We start from the raw sequence: 24,407 nt of genomic DNA, 5'->3' as shown, positions 1-24,407 counted from the left end.
AGATAATGAGACATCCAAGGAGCACAGGGCAATTTGGAAAACCTCAGAGGTACACCAGCAGCTATTCCCACTCAACCTCTTTCTCCTTGAAACCAGGTGGAAATAATATTCCTCCTGCTACGATCCCTCTGTTTCTGTCACGGAAACAATGTTACCACCATTCTAGCAATCCGTGTTCCTCGTCCATCAGCACACACTGCTGACCCTGTGAGTTCAGGAGGAAACATTCGTTGAGAGGAATGTGTCAGACTTCACCCCTCTGAGGGGAAAGAAAGGAAAGGGCTGTAGCTGTGATAAGTAGTCATAATGGAGGTCAGTTGGTGTTTACTTTAGCAGGGTCATATAATCCCTGTGAGCAACACTCCCCTCATTGACTGACTTTAATGGCCACTTCAATTAGCATTTATGTGGAATTTGAACGAGGCATTGTCCGCTCTCTGCGTTTGTCATTTTCAGCTGTATGCTAATGCTCCGGTGCACATGAGGAGAATTTTATTCCTTCTCTCTCTCTTTTTTTATTTTTTAAGAAAATCCTATTGAATCATACGAAGGTCTTTGTGTGTACAATGCTCATTAGTTTGTTTGGGCAGTTGGCTCCGGGAGTGTTTTCAGACCACACACACTCTTCCTGCTGGCTGAATGGATTTGGGTTGAGTTAAATAGAATTCCTTTTGCTCCCGTTAACCTTCGTACAACCATTGGTGCTGCTAACAAAGTGCACATGGAGATGCCAGGCTGTCACCATTCTTATGATAATCAACTTTATGCGCTCCCCTGGTCTGACTTGCAGGATTTACCAGACATATGAATAACAGATTTTTATTAATTGCAGCTGTTTGGTGTTAAATAAGTATGTGATGATACTGGACACTGTTTAGACTCCACAGTTCAGGCTGCTGTGTTACGCCCTTGGCCAGAGAGACAGTGGCCTGAGCGACTGGAAGCGAGCCTGTAGGTGGGGGTGAGGGTCCGCCTCGTTGGAACCTTACAAGTGACCTTACAATAACATTTCAGCCCCACAGTGGGAAGTGTTTGTCTTGCGCAACCCCTCTCTCTAAGCCTCCTTCATTTCTCCAGTCCCGCTCTGTTTTCTCGTTTTCTTTTGAGGAGCCAAGTCATGGGGAGAGAGGCCCCCCTCCTCCTCCTCCTCCTCCTCCTCCTTGTCCTCCATCTCCCACCTCCTTACCGTTTTGTGCTCCACAGCTGTTCACTCAGTCACTTTAGTAAGTGAAATGATGTGAATCGAATTGCTCTCCTCTTTCACCCCTCAGCAAGAGAAGACTGTGAGGGCTGCACAACATGCAAAAAAAAGTCATATTGCAATTATTTTAATAGATATCGTGACATCAGTATGAGTGAATGGTAATATTTACATTTCATTTTCACTGAAAATAAATGAATAAATAATGATAGTGTGATTTTTGCTGGGGTCCGTACCAAACAAGCATGTCACCTTCAGGCTGCTCAACTGCACTGTTTGCACGTTCCCCCATTAAAAATAATGGACCAACATTCGTATGTTTCCTATGTATTCACAAGCCAATAACTGGTGTTTAATGCACGTATTTGGGAAGGCGGTGATCTCGTGACCAATGCTCTGATGGGAGTAAACAATGAGGAAACTGTTCTGCTAGGTGGTAGGTCGGGCTAGGGGAAAGGTCACAAAATACAGGACTTTCCCCTGAGACTTTCCTCAGGAGACCGGTGTTTGGAACAGTGTATGGACTAAAGACTTGTGAAGAACTTACAGGGTAATCGAGGAAGGGACACATAATTTGAGGTAGCCAAAAATCTGTTGTTTTTACATCTGAAGAACCTCTATAAAAGAATGAACTGCTTGGCAACCAGACCAGGCGTCTAATTGAGACAGGCCTTTATTTGTCAAACTGTGTAGCCACACCGGGCTAGTAAGAGGAACTGGGCGTTTAAATGGTACGAGGCTTAATTCAAAGTTTTACGGTATGTAACTTTACCTTAAGTATGTAACTTTGTGCTAAATACGTAACCTCATTTCTGGGGCCACCAATTTGTAGGATATCATATGAACCATATCATAGATATACGTTGTTCCGTCATGTCTGGAATATGACTTGTTGGCCAGTGCATCTCAAATTGCAGCTCCTGGAAGTTGGATAATACACTTGGCCACATTGCAATTTCAGTAATATTTTGATTAATTGTTTTTCTGTGGATTTGGAGATGTAGATTCATAAAGAGGACCATGAGTCTGCATAAAGCTGCAGGCAGGCGGTGCAGAAATCAAAACTTTTCCTCCACTTTTCCCTCTTCTCCCTTATTCCCTCTTGTCGTTTCTCTCACATTGGCTCCTCATTGCATCCTCTGCCCTCTCCTTGGTGCTGAGCCAACTTGCGACAAACCTACAAAGCATGTACCATGACAACCTATTGTTATGTCAGGAAAACATATCTATACTGTATTTATGTGGTGGTGGCCTTAAGGATGTTGCTTGGACTGAGCAGGTTTGGACAGGTTCAGCAGTTGTCATTGTGATGTTAGTGAATAAAAGGCTGATTTAAAGTGCAGAAATATTATCTGCCCCATCTCACTGTATGTGCTTGTTTGCTGTACTTGCCACAGCCTGCTTGACTCTGTGCTGCTGTGGCCTCATACTGACTTATCAGAATACCAAATCAGGCAGCCAGGAGGTGCCTGTTGCATATAACATGATGATGAGCTTCCTGTCGGTTTTTTTTTCCCTCTGTGCCATCAAGTCTTTCATTGTTTTCCTTCTGTTGATGTTTTTTTGGAAGCAGTTGTTCGTTGTCTTTATAATCTGATATCTTGCATCTCAACAAAAGGATCATAAAAGTAGTCTCTGTCTTTGTTTTTCGGCTATCTCCTCCTCTCTCTGGGGGATTTGTTGGAAACCTCTTGTTGTTCTGACAAACCCTCACACGCACACACACGCACACACACACACACACACACACGCACCAACCCTGGCGTTCTGCAGTTAAAAGGTTGATTGAAAGTTATGGTGGTGGCAACAGCGATGGCTGGCTGAGCCTGAAGAAAGCCGAGCCAGGGGACGACTGGGATAACGAGCTCTGAATGAGGCCTCCACTGCCTTCGACACACAACCCCGGACCCTCCTTCCAGTTTCTTCCTTCCTCCCCTCCTCGATCCCCCCCTCTTTCAGTTCACGTCCGATGAGCTTCAATGAGACCCCACATGGCTTTGTGGCTTTTTCACTTCCACTTTGTTTTTCATTAGCGATTCTTTTGAGCGAACTCAGAAATTCTTTGTGCATTGTCCCTATTGATTGTGGTCATAAAGAGTCTGGTCTGGGTGATTGCTTGTCACAGTACGTCAAAATAGGAGTTTTCATTGCGAGCGGATAGGCTGTCATGATGGAATTTGTTTGCACCCGTTTCCAGTGGCAGCAGTCTCTCTCAACACTGGAGGTGAGGCGAGGAGGCAGAGAGGCCCTGATTTCTCATTCAGGGGACTTCTGTAATGAATGGAAAAATATGTCCCTGCTTTGACTTGAAGAGTGGAATGGGACAAGAGAGGAAAAATCATTTCAGGAGCAAAGAGTATAATCTGTCATATTTTATAGCAGGGCTACTGCTATCCCAGACTGGAATTCTGCACCATGCAGTGAAACTGATTTGATTTCCTCATGCACGGGGACGGGAGTTTGGGCCTTGGATCAGCCCCCAGCCTGGATGTACTTAGAGTTAGAGGCTTGGCAGATGGGGGCACTGCTCCATTCATACAGTTTTTCTGTGTCTTGAGTGAATATTAGCTGAACAGACTGTTCTTTTTGTTTACTTTTAGCCATTCCAGCGGTGAGACTCTAGGGATGGCAGTGTCAGCTTGTCTGTGGGTTTGTCTGTTGGTTCACCACTTTGGACCAGACTGTAGTATCTCAACAACTTTTAGATGGAATTTCATGAAAGGTGGTGATCATCTGACTTTCCCTGTAGAAGAGAACAACATTTCGCACATCTATTTAATGAGTCAGGTGCGTAGGAGAGGGACGAGTAGAGCAAAAGTTGCAAACAACCTCATGCGCAGTGTCAAACTAAAGGCTGGGACGTTTACATTTGAACAGTACAAATACCAGCTCCAGTACCTGGAATCCATCACTGGTACCCAATGGCACCCTTTTTCGATACTTTACTTTCTTTGTAACAACAAAAATGTAATTTTTGAACAAGCTGCATTGTTACGTAGTGGACTTAATCACAGTTCTCTTCCACTGCTCTTTTCTAATCACCCGTAGAGCTTCAGTCTCTGTCTGTCTGCTTGTGTGTCTGCTCATCTTGCAGTGATACTAGGCTGTTACCAAAATAATATAGATACCAGAGGCTAAAACTATCACAATAGATCGGTGCTGCAGTAATAGTTTTGGCTCGCTTGGAGGCTGACTGAGTAGCTGATGTAGAGGCTGACAGAGTGGCTGATGGAGTGGCTGACAGAGTGGCTGATGAAGAGGCTGACGAAGCAGCTGACGTAGCAGCCGCGGAGCTCTGTGGCCAGCTTCCTGGCTTTTGGCCGCTTCCGCCTCCTGTATGAAATTGAACTTGGCAGTTCTGCAGAGCTGCGTTGCTGGCCTCTGGGCCATGGGGTGCTTCGCGGCACTTCTGCATCTTATCTAAACCTGGCGTTCTCACCCAGATGCATTCTCGGTACCGACATTCCGCATCGATAGTTTTAATGCAAATCGCTACTTGGTAGTACTGATGTAATTTGGTTGGTACCCTTAAAAGTAATGAGCTCAGGAGGTCTGAAGGTCTAGCACTGAAACGTCACAGATATATGTATTTTTGCAAAGTAGACAGTGTGCAGGAGTTTGTTTGCAACTTTTTGGATGTGCCGCCATGAGATTGACATTTGCATTTCAGAGTAAAATATCTTTACATCTATTGCATGTATTGTCATAACAGTTGGTGCAGCTATTCAAGGCCCTTAGAGGTTGAATTCAGACGACTTTTCACTTCTTCAGTGAAAAATCTCAACATCTAAAAAGGGGATTCAATGATGTAACAGAAGTCCTTGCGACAGGACACTTTTATTGTGGCCATCAGCAGCCTGTTCCTGCACAGTTCACCTTGATAAAAGGACGGTATAGCTCAGTGTGGACAGTTGATTAACAAAGACAGAGACAGCCAGACTGGCAGACGGAGATGGATAGAGGGCAGTGACCTTTGTACAGCTGAGTAGTAAGGTGAACTGGGAAAGCACTGAACAAATTGTCACTATGAAAGGGCGAGTACCACATCGTAATGACAGGCTCAACAGCTCCACGGTGACAGATTGATTTCAGACAATATTCCTGGATTGTCAAGAGGCCCCATTGCTGTCAGTGAGAGCTTTGCCAGTTCCTCCACCCCGTCCGTCTGTCTCGCCTTGCCTTTCCCCCTTCTCCCCACTCTGTCTCGTCCCTGTCTCACCCGCCTTTCTCTTTCCCTCACCCACTCCTCTCCTAGCCTCTCCCTCCCTCCTGCTCTGGCCTGAATCACTCCATTCTGCCCAAACACTCCTGCTACATCGCAGTCTGTCAATGGCCCTCTCCTGAAAAGACCTTGTTGACAAAGGCGCTGGTGTAAAGCGCTTCCCAGTGTCATGGAGATTGGCTGATCCTCAGACTGTACACTGGTGTAGGGTTCCTGGAGATGGAGAAATGAGGGGCACTCAGTGCCAGGCTCGGCCATCATCGTCATCATCACACAGATGTAACCACAACACACAGAGACACACACACACAGACACACACTGGTCCGCCGGTGACAGCATGTCTGGCTCAAACAGTCTTGTTTACGGCCTCTCTGCTTCCCTGCCAATGAGTAGAACATCAGACCAACGCTGAGCGACGGTGGCTCAACTTAATAAGACATCTGTATTTCATTCAGCACCTCCAGAGTGGAGTTCGACTGTGTCAGCTGTACACAATGAGCCAAACACAGGTTGTGTAGATTGTTATTTTCCCACTGTGGAATGCAGGAAGGTTGAAGGAGGAGGAGGTGTGCAGGGAGTGGCAGGATGCACCTCGCTGTTGACTTATTGAGGCCATTTAACAACATAAACAAAGTGCTTGTTATGAGGAAGAGACAGTGTAACATGCTGCCTGGATTTATTGTCCAGTAAGAATGCTCTGGAGCACTGGTTCCCATGTTACTGGCGATGCTATGTCTACTTGCATTCCTTCGTCATCCGTTGCAAAAGTACATTGTAGGATAGAGGGTTGGTGGCAGAAACTAAAAAGAAAGAAAGCTGGCATCAAATGCATGTCTGAGTTTGCTCTTCTATTTATTTATTCTTTATGATTTAAGTTTCTGATCTAAGTAAACTGTAAGGCTTTAACATTTTAAAGTTTGGCTTTTTCTTAGATAAGGGACAGAAGTGTGCACGCACATCCAGACAGAAACACTCAGGTGCAAGACAAAACATACTGTAGGGCACAAAGCAGTCTTACACACTGTATGGCTCCAAATAAAAAGTTTTAATTTTTCCCTTTTCTAAACCAACATTTTGATCTGCAAGATCTTTCTTCGTCATTTTTGTATTCCTTGAACAAAGAATCAAGTGTTTACGCTCAAACTTGTGTATAGTATCAGCTTTGTCTTTTTCTCAGGTGTCTTTTTCCTGTGTTTAAATCATTTTTGATTCTTGGGAAGATAAAACCATTAAGTAATTCATAAGAAAAGCAAAGATTAGAAAAGTGGTTCCCAAACATTATGGCCTCCAGACCCTTAGTATAAAACAATGTCTGCTTGTGTCCCATATCAGTTTATGGTCATAGTTTGGGCATGAGTTGTATGCAGTTTAACCACAGAGGCAGTTCTGTAGGATTTTCACAGGCCTGTAGAGGAAAACATGTTTAGTATTTCACAAGAAAAAAGCAACAAAATTTAGAGAAATTGTCATAGTTTTATGTAAAATAGATATTCCTCTTTTTTAGATATCAATTTAATCATTCATCATTTTTAGAGGAAAGGGCCTACCACACCAAGAATGATAACAAAAATGATAACTGTGTGAGTATCGACATGGATTAACGATAATGTTCTGTAAATGGTGGCACCAATCATGCGCTGCTCTCCAGCTGTGTTGGAAAGTGGATACTAGAAACTACTGTGATGATCACGATGGGTTCATTCTCTTTTAAGGAGGCAGTACAGTTGTCATTAGGATACCTGAGGTAATACTGGATAGCCTACTAGCTAGTATTATCTATTCGAAATGGTTGCCTTTATATACATATATAGTTATTTTTGTAGTTATTGTTCTTGATGTGGATGGCCCTTTACTCTGGGATCCCTTTGAGGGTCCCAAAGCCCAGGTTGGAAACCACCGGATCAGAGGAACAGCCGGGGAAAACAATTGAATATTGAGTAGAATAAATGTTTTTCTCCTGCTTTCCTGTTTTGCTGAGTCTCATGACCACTCAGGAAGATGTTTGGCACCGCTGCTCTGGAGGAAGGAGCATGTGGTTAAATACTAATCTAAATTAAGGGCTCTTAACTTCAACAACCCTTTTTTGCTATGGCATGAAGACTACTATATAAACTTCACTTCTAAATTTAATTTCTGTGTGTATTTGTGAGAGTGAGTAAGAGACAATACGCAGGCATGGTCCAGAGCTGCCAAACACGTGTGCGCATTCACACAATGTCCCTTTCAGTGCCAAGTGGTCGGTCCATCTCCAAACATGTGAGACAGACAGTAACAAACAGGTGCTCGCTGGTGCCCTGCTCTGTGCTGGAGAGAGAGAGAGGTCTGTTTGAGTGTGTCATGTGGCTGAGGCTGAGCCCGGGCCAGGGAGTGGGGTGTGAGATTGTTGGGATTCCTGGTTACTGCCGCCTGGGCCCACCTAATCCCCCTTCACTCCCCCATGCAGCCCTCCTCTCCTTATGAGCAGTGTGTTAAAGGAGGCCTCTCTGCCATCTTAGCCTCTGCTCCCCGCCACTCTCTAAAATCAGCCCTCCTCTGTTTAACCCTCACCCTGCACTTCTCTCTCCTTGGCTTGATTTTCTCTCTCTCCCCTCCTCTGACCCCTCTTTCTCTGTCTCTGTCTGTCACTCTATCTGGCCTTTATCTGCCCTCCCAGCCTCCCTCCTGTTGCCTCCTCCCTGATAAGTGGCCCTAAGCACACACTCAGCCCCTGTGTGTGCACCGGGCCTTAGCCTAATGGAGTGAGATAAAGCGACTAGAGTGCCACTCACTGTGCGCTCTGTCTGACAGGGCAAAACCAGTGAATTACCTACTTACAATTGCATGAAAAGTTCTGCCACTATATTAGTGTGTCAGTGATTTCTTTTTATTAAGAATATGACTTTATGTATACAATTCCTTCAGAAACTGAGTGACTGAATATTGTCTGTTTTTTGCCTTTTATTTTACTTAAACTATTTACATTATACTCCTGTGTTGGCCAATCTCTTTAAAGTGAACACATAACCAGAAAGATATAGATAGCATTGAATGATAACCTTGGTGTTCTTCTGTATGTTTGTTATTGTCAACAAAATCCCATGAGAAGACCAAAACCAACAATGCATTAAACAAGGGATTCCCAACTGGTCCAGCCATGGGGTCCAGATTTCTCCCTAAGTCATCAGTTAAAGGTCCACACAGTTTTATATTCAATGTCAACCTTGTGTTTTGCCTCGTCGTCAAGCTACTTTTCTGTCTCTGTCAGGGAGCTGTCCATTAGTGACTCACTCTACAGCAGGAAATGGCACATCAAATTAAAAACTCTGTGCCAGAAATTCACTGTACTTCATTTTGAAGTGTGTTTTTTGCAAAGTTGAAATGGACCCACGACCCACTAGTTGAGAATCACTACGTTAATCTGTATCTCAACACTTTCTGACTCCTCTACCCTGTCTGTGGCTCTCAGACCCAAACCTATTGGTTACTACGGACATGAATCTTTAAAAACGTTCATAAATATATAGGTTCATTTTATAAAAAAGCTCAGGAATTTCCTAAAACAGCTGGGCACTGCAAATTTGATTCAAACTGGAAAAACATTGTGCATTTGTTAGTGACTGTTTTCAACAGCAGATGATGTTTATGGCTGCAGGATGGTGTATGTAGGTTGACTCAAACTAAACTACAGCGCCCATGTTCATGGTCACAAAGGAACTTGTCACCCAGTGTAACACTGTGGCTTTTTATTGTAGAGTTGTCAAATATATCTGTTTATCATCAATATTGGAAACGGTTTTAATCTTCATTTTCCACAGTGTTGTTACACCATATCAGCTGCGCTTTCCTTGGTCTTTCTTCTTGTTAATGTTTACTACAGTCATTCTGCTGTTCTCTGTTACTAACCAAGAAAAGAAAAGTCATCATTGTCATGTTATAACCTTTTAGATTTCTTTTAATCGATAATTTAACTTGTATGCCCTCAATGTCATTGTATCAAAAATGCTATCAAATATCAAAGTTTTTCAAAGAGTTGCATTGAAGTTAAAAATTCCAGTATCGTGACAACACAACTTTAATGTATTTTTAGTAGTTGGATTGCAACTGATGTTTATTGCACAGAGGAATAAGCTACATGAGACTTAAGCCACAGAGACAATCCTTTGGTATTATGAATTCAGTGTTGGTCTTGTTTTGTTTTTCATGGGATTTGTTGACAATAAGAAAAATAGAAAATATTGCCAGCCTTACCCTTTAAAACACACAAGCAAAACAATGATAAAAATGAACAAAATTTAATTAGAAGTGGGATCGTTCCAGCTGTGATCTGCAACATAAAATGAATGTTGGCCAGGGTGAAAAATGGGGTGGCCAATGGCCCCTTCCATACTTCCTTCTCCCCTACTTCCTGCTCCCTTGCTTGTACCACACCCATCTTCAAACTTGGCATTCACTTTGATCTCAACTACACACATGTAAATTTTGGTGACTGCATCTTGCATGGTTGTGATGCTGATGTGTTGACAAAATCTGTCAGACACCTGGCTGAGTACTCAAAACAGCTTTTGTGGTAGTTCCTGCTACAGTTAATGTCTCCTTGGACACATTTTGTCATGATGATACACACACACACGCACACTTACTGTATGCAAGGTGAAACTAATACCTGCCGTTGGTACGTTGTCACGGCACCATCTCTCCCATTCACCACAATACAGACAACATAAGTCAACAAAGCATGTTCCAGAGAAACAGAGCAACAGAGAAAAGAAAATAAGGCTCATAAAGGGTAATTTTAATGATAATAACCCCAAATCATGGCCATTTTCAAAAGCCAACTCTCTGTTCCGTGGTAGACCAGGTAAAAAATTGGAAAAGCAAACTATGAACTGTTCCACAGAAACTCGTGTGCGCTATCCAGCAATAAGACAAAATGGCCACTCCAAAAACATCATATGAAAGGCCTCTATTAATTCAAGTTAAGGACTTTCCATAAGGACTCTACTTTTCCAGGCTTGAGGAGGTATGGAGTCCTCATGGAAAGTCCTGAATGAAAAGGGGCATTTCATAAAATTGAAGTATCAATAAGCTATACGACGGAGGATTTCTTCATTCATTCATTCATTCATTCATTCATTCATTTATTTAACTCACGACCATGATCACATGGTATGGAGCACAGCTATACGAAAACAATTATACAAACATAGCTAGTAGCAAGGCTGTACATATTCTCTCATCCTGGCAACAAAAACAAAATAAATGTATTACTTAAATAAAGGAAGGACGCTCTTCAAAAAGGCACCTAATTTACAAATAAGTTTTAGCTCATTGGATTGTAATAACAAAATTAACTTAAACATAGATGGACTGTTGGCTGAGGAAGTTGTAAGCCACCTCATGTATCTTGTCTTGTAGATGATGATTACAATAGCCACACTTTTGTATATAGATTTTTTAATAACCAAAATGTATTTAACAAAGTGTGCATATGTCATACAGTATAATAGATTCATGATTTTCTGTTTAAACAATAGCAATATCACACCTTCAACTCCTCCAGCACTCCTCCCCAATCAATATATAGAATAAATAAATAACAATATCTATCCAGTCTATTGACAAACAAATAGTTATTCACTGATCTCTCTGATTTATTTTGTGTGGAGCTACAGATGACAGTAGTAAGGAGTCTAAATAGAAACACACACACACACACACACACAGACACACACACGCTGCTTTTCTCCAACAGAGGCAGCTGGGGCCGGGAGAAGGCAGTCAAGTTTAATGAAATATAGCAGCTTAGAGTTCAAAGGCTCCACAGTAGGGCCTGTTAAGGGTCGGCCGCGTGATGGAGATGTTTCCAGAAGCTTTATGACGCTGGAGTAATTTCTCTCTGTTTCTTTTCTGTTCTTTTGATGAGGGGTCGGCGGGAGCCTGTTGTTTCGGTGGGGGGGCCATTAGTGGAGGAAGCAGATCCGCAGCAAACAAGCAGCGATGTTCCTCCAGTGATTCTGCTTTATTCAGACAGATCGACTGGAGCATCTTATTCTCTTTACCTCTTTCTTTATATTCCGCCCCCTTTCTGCTGTTTCTCTCGTCCCTCATGTCACCTAATAGCTCCTCCTGCACCATTCCCACCACCGAAGCAGTTGCTATTCAGCCCACATCTGATGGTGCCGAAGAAAGAGCCATTGTCCTGGCTGGTCTTACCCCACTCTTATCTATTGATTGGAAAGCTGAGAGGGGAAAATAACGGGTATTGATTACCACGCTGGGTGAAGTTGCTGGGCAGGACGTCTGGAAGGGTAAGAAAAGACGGCATTCTTCACCCTCGGCTGCCCCGCTGCTGTCAGAACGGCTTCCACCGCCACTCCACATATCCCATCCCCTTTCACCCTCTGTCACTGCCCCCCGCCCCCTGCCCGCCTCCTCCCCTCCATCCCCATCCCTCACTTCACCTCCTTTCTTGATTTGCCAAGGTGGCTCTCCCCCCTCCTCTCTTTCTCTCTCGCTGTTTTATGCCGATTTTTATCTCTGCTTGTGAAATGTATAGCCAAGCCAAGCTCTGAACAGAAGCTCTGGCCTTTCACACACTCCCCGAGCTGCGGGGTCTGCCTCACCTTTCGCCTTCACCCAACCCCTCCAGTCTCAAGTAAACTACTCTGGATTTGGTTTCTAGCTTTCATGTAGTTTTTTTGAGCTCTTTTCCTTCCCTCTCGTGTTCCTTGAGCTTTTTTTTCCTCATCCATTTTGTTGATTTGTATTATATAAGTGCTCCTGAGGTTTTAAGAGATGCATGATAGAATATTTCCCTGGAAGCACAGGCTCCATTAAACTTCCTCTCTTGTGTTCGAGGTCTGTCTGCTCTTGTACGGTCTGCTGAGCTAACACAGTGCTGCTGAGCAGGAGGAAGCATTCTCCAGCTTCTATCTGTCTCTCTGCCTCTTATCCTTTATGTAAATACTCCATATTGAAGACACATTTGCTCAGATCAGTGTTTATCTAAGTAATGAATCACTACAGTCTGGCAGTGTGCAAAAGCCTTTTGATGCTCAAGAAATTCTTGCAGTTGGCTGGAGATTAAGGACCAAATCCTTTTTATTAGAAGATGTTAACAGTGTTGTTTGAATAACTATATCCTGTATTGGAAGACGGTGCTGCGTGCATTATCAAGTTGTTCTCATTGCGGTTGGGTAAGTTCCAGGTGTTCGCTATTGGAGCGACTGTCAGCAGCCAAGCCGTTCCTTTATTGATGTGTTTGCAATGAGTAGAAAGACCAAAGCGCTTTGTATATAAGGATAGAATGCATGTACACATCATTACAAATCCACAGGTGTTTAGTAAAAGAGAAAATAAATGAGGAGAGAGGTGCCAGCACATCTGAGCATTGCTCAAGTCTGGCAGCCTTTTTTTTTTATGTCACTCTTCTTCCACATATTTCCCTCCACGGATGCGTGCACGTCAGATCAACAGTTCATTAACCTGCTCACAAGGTTTCGTAAAAATGGCTATATTTAGTCTGGATCACAAGAATGGCTCTTATTGAATGTGCCCCTTTCTCTTAAAATAATCCATCACCAAATTGAGCAAAGAAAAACAGAGCTAATTCTGAGAGTCGCCAGGCCTCCTCCTCCTCTTCCTGTGCTATGAAAGATTCCATTCACACATGGGGCTCGGCTATAATAAGGAGCGCCGCACCAACGCTGCAATATGGGAAAGCCCATATGGTCATGTGTATCATTTTCCATTTACAGAGCAGCTAACAATTCTAACAATTTGAGTAAATACTCCGAAGCGCTCAGCAGTTTGTCATAAATTGGGTGGATTCCCATTCATCACAGCCTCAGGAGAGGATCATAACACTTAGTTCAGCAACCAGGAGGGAGCCTGAGAAGACTAAAGCTAAAAGAGCAGATGAAAGTGAAGTCATGTATCCTACAATCAAACAGATATGGCAACAGTTTCTCTCAGAATCTGATATTTTTTACAGAGGGCCTCTGTGCGGCACTTTCCGAGCTTTCAACTCCAAGGTTAGGAGAACCTGTCCTTGAGAGGGAGGAGACGAAGGAGGAGGGGGAGGAGGAGGAGAGCGGCTATTGAAGAAAGGAATCGTGGTCATGCACACAGCACAGATACTTATTAAGTTATTCAGACGATGTCCTTGATTTCAGCACCTCTTCATGCCTTGTTTTTCAAAAGGACTTCAAAGGGGTTTTTTTAAGTGCGGAGATGGAGGGAGGAAATCATTTGTTGCACATTCCTGTACATGGAGCACCAGCCAAAGGTTTTCTGGAGTCATCCTGAATAACCCAGGTTCAAGATCACATAGACCTTTATCACAATGAAAGGAGTAGTTATTGGAAATAAGATTTTTTTTTTTTGATTGAATGTTTTTGATTTTTTTTCCCAAGAGTTATTTAGATGGGAAGATCGTTTCCAATCTGAGACCAAGCGGCAACCTCCCGGGCTGAAAAATGAAGCCAACGTGGAAGTGCCAAAAACCTCTAATGGAAGCCAGTCAGTTCCCAAGGACCCCCATGTTTATATAAATCCCCTGTTTAAATGTCATTAAGGCTTAAAGTTACGGATATTCTGGGAGTCAGATCCACCCCTCGCTCATCCACAGCTCCACCCTCTCATCCAGATACTGTCCAACTGGCTCCAAAAAACCAAGATGGTGATGGCTGAAATTCCAATCTCGAGGCTTAAAAAAGGCAGTCCACAAATCAGCTGGTGCCGTCATGGGAACTCCGTCCATTATTTATAGTCGTGTATTAGACATGAGTGGTATTGATGTTCTCATCGAATGCCGGTCATACACTAGAAGACTTTGAAAAGACTTTTAGAGGACTACAGTCTGGCACCTTCACACATCTAAAGATAACATGAGTTTTTAGTCACACGCTGAGATTTTACAAAGACAGGGGATCTTGCAGCGTCGCTACTAAGACTACAGCTAGATTTCTTCAGCGATTATTTCTCATCCTGCTCCTGGTGGAAAATATTACACCAAAGTCCCTTTAAGGAATACGACATTTTAACAATTCCATGCACTCCTGCAAAAAAACACATGACTCTAGAAGCAGAAGATAAAAGGTGTCATATGTCGACAGCATTCTTATCAATTCGGCATCAATATAATCCATAAAGATAAACTGTAAACTGTGATTTTGTCGCCTCAACTCGCTACCAGCCTCTGTTGGTTAGCAGCACTATTTTGGTGGGAGGAGATTGTGGGAATGAGAGGGGGACCATTTAAAAAATTAAGATTTCTACCTGAAATGAGCGCTGGTTGGTAGATCAGATACAGGATGAATTAAACACAGACTTTTTTTCACTGTATACCTCCAGCAGTTTATCTTCCGTTTCCACAGTCCAAGAGAATCAAGACGTTTTTGCGTTCTTCTGCCTCCCTGGAGTCCCCTCTGTGTTTACGGTCCGCACAGTTTGCTGCTGCCAAGAGTGGACCTACTCTTCATTATTTGCATGAGCCAAGACTAAAAACTTAGGACAACATTAGACATGTTTGATTATGTTGGAACATCAAGATGAGAAAAAAAAAGACTCAGAACAGCTCAGTTTTATGACCTCTTTACACCAAATGATGGAGATCACTGCAGCACGCACCACCTTAGGGAGAGTTCTCGTGACCTTATTGTGACATTGGAAAATTGTTTGGTGTAATGCCAGCATTACTCTCAGCAAAAAAGCGAAGATGCCTATTCCTCAAAATGTCAAACAGTTTCTTTGAATAATTAATAACAGTCACATGGCAAAAATGATAAAGCACCTTTAAAGACATCACCGTCTACCAAACAAACTAATCTAGCCAGAGTTTCACTGCACCACGGACAAAAGGCCATCTGATCATACAAATCAAAAACACACAACTGAAGTGATAAGAGGCCTAAAAAGAAATTCAAAGAAGGATCTCCACTAGAAGGCAGGAGTTGAGTGTCAAATGTCATGCAAACATCCCTGCAGAGAGGTTTCGTAGTGCACCGTTGTATATTTTTATGAACTGAAAAGAGAATTCAGATGTTGCCCCGTCTCTTTTGATTTTCTCGAGAAGAATATAAATCAAAAATGTCTTTCCCGCTTTAAGAAATCTTTGTTTGACAGAAGCAGTGCCTACGCTGGCTCAATGTGTTTTGACAGTTTGCTTCAGCCAGACCTTTGACATGAATCAGGCCTTGTTTTTGTATGTCAGCTCCCTCCATTAATCCAGAAGGAGCACATGGTTGAGTGGCTTGTGGGACCGTAAGTCAGAAGATAACTGAAGCCTATTTGTTCTAGATTTGGCAGAAATGTATTTCTGTTTTTACAAGGCGATTCAGCCTTTAAGGATCAATTCAGTCCATATGAGCTCCAGCAGCCCCGAGCCAGCGCTGTGACCTGTTTGTGTTCCTAAGGCAGAGTCTGCAGAGTCAGAGACTGAACAGTGAGCGCCTCTGTTCTGCTTTCCTGGTAGCAGAGGAGTGAGATATGGGCCAGCTGACAACAGCCAAAAAAACTGTGGTTGCATTTTCTCCACAGACATAAACAATGACACTTCCAATTTCCTGTGCATGCTGTGCACCAGGAAAGGACGTCCACGAAGAGGAAGGAAAACTGAGTTTGTGTGTGTTAATGCATGATTGAGAAAGACATAGAAACAGAAAAAGAAGTGAGGTTTGCATCGGTGTGACGCTCGCAAGTGTCACTTTTTTCCACTGAGTTTTGTGGCATGACTTATAAAAAATATGAGTGGGTGCAGCTTTTTTAGTGTTGAAGGTCACCAGCCCAGCAGTCCAGATGTTGTACCTTCAGCTGAGATACATCTGTTGGCAATGTGATGAATAAAACAGCCAGATGGGGTTACCTGTGCCACCTTCCCCCACTGCAGCCCCATCAGTATAATGATCTTTTTGTTTACCATATGTGTGAAATGCACCAAAGGAATGTGACTCTGTGTGTGCGTTTGAGCATGTGTATGTGTTGGGAGAGGCCATGTGTACTTACCCTCCCCATTGTTTTTACTGCTACTAGACCGGCCATTTGTTCTGAGGCACAGACTGTGTACTTTTGAGGGCTATAGGGTTTGGTTGCATTTCCTCTCCGTCTTTCACTCCTCCAATCTCCTGTTACTCTTCTGTGTCTCATCTGCTCAGTTATTCAGGGTTTTGTTTAGTTTTTGGTGGCGGTGGGGGGGTTTGTTGAAGGCCTGGTGCTGTGCAAGCAGCGGTGCAGGCCTCCTAACACCATCACAGGGTGTTTCGGCCCGCTCCACTTCACCAGATCTGAGGGAGCAGACCTGAGCCAATTAGGAGCAGGGAGAACAGGCTGCTGTCCGTCTCACTGCGACCCGCCTCCCTCATCGCTTTGATCTCTCGCACGCAAAACCAGAGCCAGAGCACTTTACCCTCTCTGTGCAGGCAGTGGACGACAGAGCTTGTCCAATTATTACAATCTGGTTTCAACATTTCTGGGTAATCAGACAAAAAGATGACAAATTACCTCTCATCTCATTCCATCTGCCCACATCCGAGCTGTTTTTAGATCTCCTTTAGTCAGGGAAATTAGGATATTTTATTTTATTTGCTGATTCCAATACACTTTTGACAGCCAAGCTGCCCACTCTGATGCTTGAAAAAATGTTTTTGCAATGTCACTTGTTCAGTAAACCCATTTCATTTTGTAATCTTTTTTTAAATTGTTGGATATGAAGGAGGCACCTCTCTGACTGTACCTAAAAACTAAAACTCACAATAACAGCTTCCCATGCTTGTTTCATAAAGTGATTTTTCCGCTGATGCGCCTAATCTGCACATCCCATTGTTTTACCTGCCACCTGATGGTAAAGTGAGCTTACACCAAATTTTCTTCTACAATTTTGGTGGTTTTTAATATCTTTAATCTAATAATCTGCATAAATTAGCACCAGTTTTATGATTTTTGGATCATAAATACAATTTGCAGAAGTAAAGAGCTTAAGTTAGGCCATAAACAAACTACACCACTTTCGCATGACTTCAACTTTGCCACCACAACGAGGCTGTAAAGCCGTTTTTGGTATGTCTCAATTAGCGACTTGTGAGCAACTGTCTTTTGAAAGACATATCAAGGCTTTGAAATGTATGAGTAGTGTATTTACTGACATTTTTTATGTTGCAGAACAAAACATGAAAATGTGAAGCTTGTGTTAACCACCAACCATCTTATTTTAGGCATCTTACCAAAAACCCATTGACTTTAAGACAAGGGAATGGAAAGAAATGTTAACTAATTTCTGGGTTTTAGGACTCCTGCAGCACACTATGTGAATACGAGTCATAAGAGTTACTATTCGGATCAGATCTGACAGGTTTCATTTCCTCCTCAGTTACCTCCCCAACTATACTTGACAACTGTTCTTAATCAAATCCAACAACCAAAAGTTTGTCAGATGAAGGTTGCTGAAGTGAAATCTTATAAAATGGGGGTCAATGACTTCATGTGTATGAATTTAGTGGTCTTTTACATGAAAAAGGCTGAGAACCTCCAGGCTAGATCAGTAAAGACCAGGGAAAAGAGACAGAAATTTAAAATTTAATCCAGACCTCAGAAACAGGAGTCTCTAAAACAATTTCAGCATAAGGTCCATCCAACAGCTGTTCTGGAGACTTTTGATAGAATGACATGATCTTCATTAGCACACACAATTTTCCAGATGTCATGAAAATGTATGTAGATGTTCAAATTACCATCCTGTGAGCATTTTAAGGACTTCTTGTCCATGTTGGCTTCAAAGTTTAGATTAAAGCGCCAGAATGGCTACTGAATGGAGTTTGTGCTGAGATTTTTTTGCCAGCTAGTAATACCATATTTCTGCCACAAATTATATTTATTCTTCTGTAGAATTTGTTCTACTCTTTGCTGAAATAATCTGAAATGGAAAAAGCACCCTCTTCACTGAACTGGAAGAGGTATGCAACCTGTGACGAGAGGTCGTAAGTTGAGATTTCATTGCTTGAAAGGGATCATAGATCAAAAACACAGTGAATCACTGGACTAGATGATGTTTCATAATCACCCTGATTTTACCCTGACAAGAGTAAAATTGTGGGGAATTACAGCATATTTTTGATGTTTTTGGCACGAAAATGGTGGAAGATTTGAAATACCATCTAAAAAATTGGCATCAGCTTCAGAAACCCATTTTCAATGTTATTGTGGGCTGCAGATCCAAACACTTCATTTGTTATCCTTTTGTGAAACCATATTAAAGGAGACCTATTATGCTTTTCCTTATTTTCTTTATATTTATAAAACTTGGCTAGTATTTCAAATAATGAGGTGAACATATGTAAAAGCGAACAAAAACGTCAGGCGTCATAACGCTTTAAATACTCTGTTTTTAACATTTTTTCCTACTGTTACAAGAAGCTGACATCAGCTCGTGACAGATTTCTTTATAACGTCATCTGCTCCAGTCACACTACTGCAAATGTTTACATTACATACACTGCTACAGGAGGCTACATGCTAACTTCAGGGAAACTTGTAATCTAAAATGCTCTGGTAGAGACTCAAAATACAAGTATGAACCTGAAAATGAGCATGATAGGAAGGATTTCAGAGATTGATTTCACAGACTTCACCATTGTTGTGTATGTGTGCCCTCAGGACCTCCACGGGTGTCTGAAAAAGTTGCTCACAGACAGACGGCCCGGCTCGGGAGTGCCATTAAGTTGCCGTGTCCCGTGGAAGGAGACCCTCCGCCCCTCATAATGTGGACCAAAGATGGGCGCAACATCCACAGCGGCTGGATCCGTTTCCGTATCCTCCGCATGGGCCTGAAGATCAAGGAGGTGGAGGCAGATGACACGGGGACCTACATCTGCAAAGCCACCAACGGCTTTGGTAGCGTCAACATCAACTATACCCTCATCGTCATTGGTGAGTGCAGATGGAGATTTGTATACCACATTAGAGTGTTTGTGTAACCTGTTGCCCTGCAGGTCCCTGCGATGAGATCATTGCGGGTTGTAAAATGTGTCACTCTTGTTAAAAAGCTCGATTCAGCATCAATAAAACATGAAGTCACCTGTCTGGTAACTCAAACCAGAGACCATGACTCTGAGTCACTCCCCTAAATTTGTACGATCTGACCGCATCATCTTCCACCGCGGTGTTTTGAAGCCATGGTCGTAACACTCCATTGCAGTCTCACCACAAATGTTAGAAGACAACATCACTCCCAGAGGTCAAGGTCTGAAACAAGTGGATTTATGGAGGTTTAGTGGTTGATCCTCTCGTCCATTGTATGTGTTGCAGCCCCCTACCTCTCCCAGCCCAAAGTCAACAGCGGCACGGGATATTGTTTCATACTACTTCATCCTCTGTGACTCAATTGGATCTCAGGCTCTTCCTTTTCCTTAGGCTACAGTCTGTGGAGGCAGGAGGTCTGCAGCTCCACAATAAGAAACACATTCAGTGTAATACTGCCGGTTTGTCTTCAGACTCTCACACAGCTCGTGAATGGGGACTGGAGGATTAAGCCACAGTTTGACCCAGTGTGTTACTCGTTTGTGCATGTGCATACAGTGCATTTCCTCTGCGCTAGAGCAGAGCATGATGAATGAGCGGAGTGGAGCGTGAAGGCTGTGTTTAGTCTAATTACTCTAAGATGCCTAATTAGGGCCAGAGTCTGTGCTCTTTCTCTCTCGCTCTTGCAGGAGGAGCTGCAGCCTGGTCTTGTGACAGCCAGGCTTCAGAAGAAGAGCCATAATCAGGCAGATGTGGAAAACACAGAGAACTTCAGAAAGCGGTGATTTTTGCATTAAAGCATGGGAATAGTCTGGACCAAAGTTTATTTTAGGGTCCCCCTCAATGTGAAGTTGCCAGTGAGTTCAAAGAGAGGGTGTCTGCTGATTGTGCTAAAATGAGAGGTTGGAGATGGCGGCATGGAGCCAGCTATAATGTCAAGGTTCATACTACAGTAGTGCCATATAGTATCAAAGTCAGACGTGGCTATGTCTCTGTCTGCATTCTGAATTCTTACATCCACTAAACACATCTTTGTGGAATGCACTCAGAATCAATCATGTGATGAATAACAAGGCTCTGGCCCTGTCAAGGCTCTGTTGATTGGAGACTGTCACAATCCTTGGTGCACTTTGATATGATGGAGAAGGTCTATATAATGTTTTTTCCACTGCTAAAAATAAATGTAGATTCTATCAAGTTGGCGGTGAATACAGACAAAAAAGCAGACAAATACGTCTGTAGATAGTTTTTTTCCTTTTTGGCATTTCAGTTTTAATTGATTTTAAAAAAGGGTTTCTACATGGCGTCTCTTTACGCTAGTCTTAGGAGAGCACATTTTAGAAGCCTGGGGTGGCTTTTGTAATGGTCTTAATGAGACTGAGGCGTTTTACTCACTGCTTTTGCCTTGCTTGTGTTTTTCCCCTCTATGCCCCATGGTTGCAGAAGCAGTTGGCACCCTGAATGCCTCAAGGTGTAAAAACTTCAGCCCAGAGTGTAAAAAGCGCCCAACATCAGTGGTGTTTTTTTCCCATGTCCAAATGGAAGAATTGAGAGGTGTGCCCTTTGTGCTGGCGATGACAATGAGTTGTAGAGTTCATGGTTTGTGTGAAGTTAATGTTCGCTCGCGTTCAACGTCGCCCACTAGGCAAGCTAGAGATATATCTGAACAAATTGTCACCTTAATTACTTTCTAATGTTTTACCAACTGCAATTTAGGCCTCACAATTGCCAGCAGATTGTCAAACTGTCCCCAACTCATCCTAAAATAAGAACCAACTATCATCCAGGCGAAGTTTCTGGATCAGGTGGTGGTACTCCATGTGATTTCTCATCTAAAGGTCCCATGTACCCACATGGTTTCTGTTTCCCTGTGTCCAGCCCCGGAGTGCCCTCCACCTGCCCATTTTAATGCAGATTTTAACCGTGAGTTTACCTCACAGCAAAATAGCAGTTAAACTAAGGACATGTGATTTGGTGGTTGCCTTGCAACAATAAAAAAAAGATGTAGCGAGCTGCACAAAGCGCTCTGTCTGGTCAGGGCGGTCTTCAACAAAAAGTGTAGTTGGGTGCATCTCGTGATTTGCTACCTGCCAGATGTGTTGTTACACTGAACGACTTTTCAAGCAGTTTCACTGTCACAGACAAACTTCCAATGTCGGCATAAATTCACAGAATTTTTGTTAGAATTATGGCGTGCTCAAGTGATCTTGATCGTAGGGTGGTGAGTCCAAGCTGTCACAACTTGACGTAGATCAGATAAAATCAAATATGATTGTTATATGAATATTATAAGTTTTTAGTCTTGTCTCGTGCAAATAATAAAGTTCGGTGAGGTGAACATGTCAACAGCCAATCAGTGCGCTCTCTCCTGCACCAAACAAGAAGCAGTAAACCAGGCTGCCAGTAAAAATGAATGGGACTTCAGGTCGCTCAAGAGTGTAAACAAGTCTTGGCTCTCTTGCACTATGGAAAAGGAGGAGAAACTGGTGGAGTTGTGGCGTGAACATGAGCCACAGTAAAATTCAACATGTATCTGATCTACCAACCAGCACTTAATTTAGGGAGAAATCTTGATTTTTTTAAATGGTTTGCCTCTCATTCCTGCAGTCTTCTCCCACTATTTAGTGCAGCTAACCAACCTCGTTTATTAACCTTACCCTTGCCTTAATTGCAAAATTAAACCCACAGGAGACCTCACTGCTAGTTATAACAAAAAGAGATTCTTGTTTTTATCATTGATTTACAAAGAAACACTGTCGATTTTTGCTCCTTAAACTGCTGGCACGGCTGCAACTGCCACTAGACTTCCCTGCAGATTTTCAAATGACTTTTATGTAACTGCTGATAAATTTTCAAATTGAAATAAATTGATCTTACATTTCGTCTCATTATTCGGTCTAATCTGCCTAATTCTCTGAGCTTTAGAAGTAAAAGTAGCCCATACTTTGCCACTTGTTCCAACTTCTAATTTTCATCAAACTAAAATGATAATGGATTTGCTATGTCATGCAAAATAAAGCCCTGCTGCTATGTCCTACAAAACCACGCCCATCCAGGTAAGATACCAAGTTTTTAGGGAGTCCCATTGATTAAGCAACAGTTTGGCCTGCTCAGAAATGGAGACCTTATTTCTGCTGTACTTCTGTTGACCTGTAACTGAAAATGAAAAAAATGCTGCATCCAAATAGGTTATTTGCCTTTGACTCAACTTTAATAGAGACTGAATAATACCTAAGAAAGGGTCAGCTGGAAAGATTCTGAAAAAAATGGTTCCGAGAAAAGTGCCAAGACTCTCTGTCTAATGATTGTAATTTATAAACCGGAGGAATAAAAACAAGTCTTCCTCTGTGACATTGTGAGAGGTCTTTGTAAGCTGAGAAGAGCTTGCATCAACACAAGCAAATACAAATAAGGGAAAAAGGGTCTGCAAAAGTTTCCCCGACCACTGAGCTATGCAAACATATGAGACAGCTTATTTTTATGCCTCCGCGCCGGCGATAGCTGTGGCCTGAGGCATTATGTTGTCGGGCTGTCCATTCGTCGCATTCTTCTGAACATATCTCAAGAATGTCTTGAGGGAACTGTTCACTTGGACTCAAGGATGAACTGATTAGATTTTGGTGGTCAAAGGTCACTGTGACCTCACAAACGTGTTTTGGGCCAAAACTCAAGAATTTATACTCTAATTATGACATTATAATGTTTTGCAAAAACACTTTTCTGGTCATTTTTCAACGTCATAACTCAGGAAGAGGTTACATTTGGTCAGATACTGAATTGGTTACACTAATCTTGGATGTCCACCTTGAAACTGTCTGAGCTGCAGTGTCCGTGTTTTCACAGACATGGATTTAAACTCTTAAGTGCAACTTGACTAATGCGCGGAGGCATACAACCACAAGGCGGTAATTCTAGTTTAAAATAATAATACTGTACATGCACATGGAATTTGCTTTTGGATGTAATATTGATTTAAAGCTGGAAGATATCCGATAATGATTTTGATAAATTAAAGCCACCTACGCTCACACACACACATACGGGAGACACACGCAATCAGCCGATTAATCTCGGTGATAGATAACAATTTTCCCTGCGGTGTGTTAATGTGACAGATAATTTGTCTGGTTTGGCTTCTGCTGCGGTGTGACTGAGCGAGAATGAAGACTTCAGTAGAGACAGTTTGAGACTGATGTGATGAAGCTGGCAAGGATTGCCGGGAGATCAGTTCAACCTGACAGCATGCACTGCTCCCACTCGGTGATTACGTGTGGAAGAAATACCACTGGAAGTTTAATCATAAGTCTTTCTTGGAAGCATATTTCCATGAGATTTTTATCAGTGTTTTTGCCCTTTATGGAGTTACCTAGAGACTTTCTGGCCGGACTCTTAATCCTGATTTGGTTTGTTCCATTTCCTAGTTGTCCTCTGGTGCTGGTGAGTGCGTGACAAACCGACTCTAGACACAAGAACAACCCCCCTCCCCTCTTTCTGCTCTCTTGTCCATCATCCCATTAGGCACTGGCAGGCCACCACCACAGCGTTTGTTTTTACAGATAATTGTTCCATCAGAGCTGCATTGCATTCTGGGTGCCTTTTGCCACAAAGATTAGGGGGCCTCATTGTCAAAATACTTCCAGGATTGAAGTCAGCTTAATACAGCCAAATAGTCTGCAGTTATCATGAGCAACACTTTCCATTAACGTTGAATCACCTAATTGTTAGCCATTCGCATTTAGTTGCCTGCAGTTAACTGTAGTGACCTGCTGGGAGGCCTATTATGTTGCTCCAAAAGATCAGAGAGAGATTATTTATTTGAAATACTGTAAATGAGGTGTAACTCCCAGCATAGCTCCGCATACAGTATCCATCATATCAGTTTATTATTTTTAGTGGATCACAGTGAAAAAGTGAGAGAGGCAACTGCAGTCGGTTATAGTGCTGGTCAGAGGAGAAGGGTCGGCGAAAATCCTGGCAGCGGTTCAAGTTCAGGC

General features: G+C 42.7%; 1 protein-coding gene across 1 annotated transcript in view; it reads left to right on the top strand.

Moving 5' to 3' along the window:
• Positions 1 to 24,407, top strand: part of LOC126401328 (fibroblast growth factor receptor-like 1) — a 39,033-nt gene that overhangs the window by 5,443 nt on the left and 9,183 nt on the right. The window contains exon 3 of the mRNA XM_050062519.1: positions 19,051 to 19,323. Coding sequence (XP_049918476.1) covers positions 19,051 to 19,323 — 273 coding nt within the window. The remainder of the gene's footprint in view (positions 1 to 19,050; positions 19,324 to 24,407) is intronic.

This window comes from Epinephelus moara, chromosome 14, assembly GCF_006386435.1.
Source record: "Epinephelus moara isolate mb chromosome 14, YSFRI_EMoa_1.0, whole genome shotgun sequence".
Lineage (NCBI taxonomy): Eukaryota > Metazoa > Chordata > Actinopteri > Perciformes > Serranidae > Epinephelus > Epinephelus moara.
This window is presented reverse-complemented; position numbering and strand designations above follow the sequence as displayed.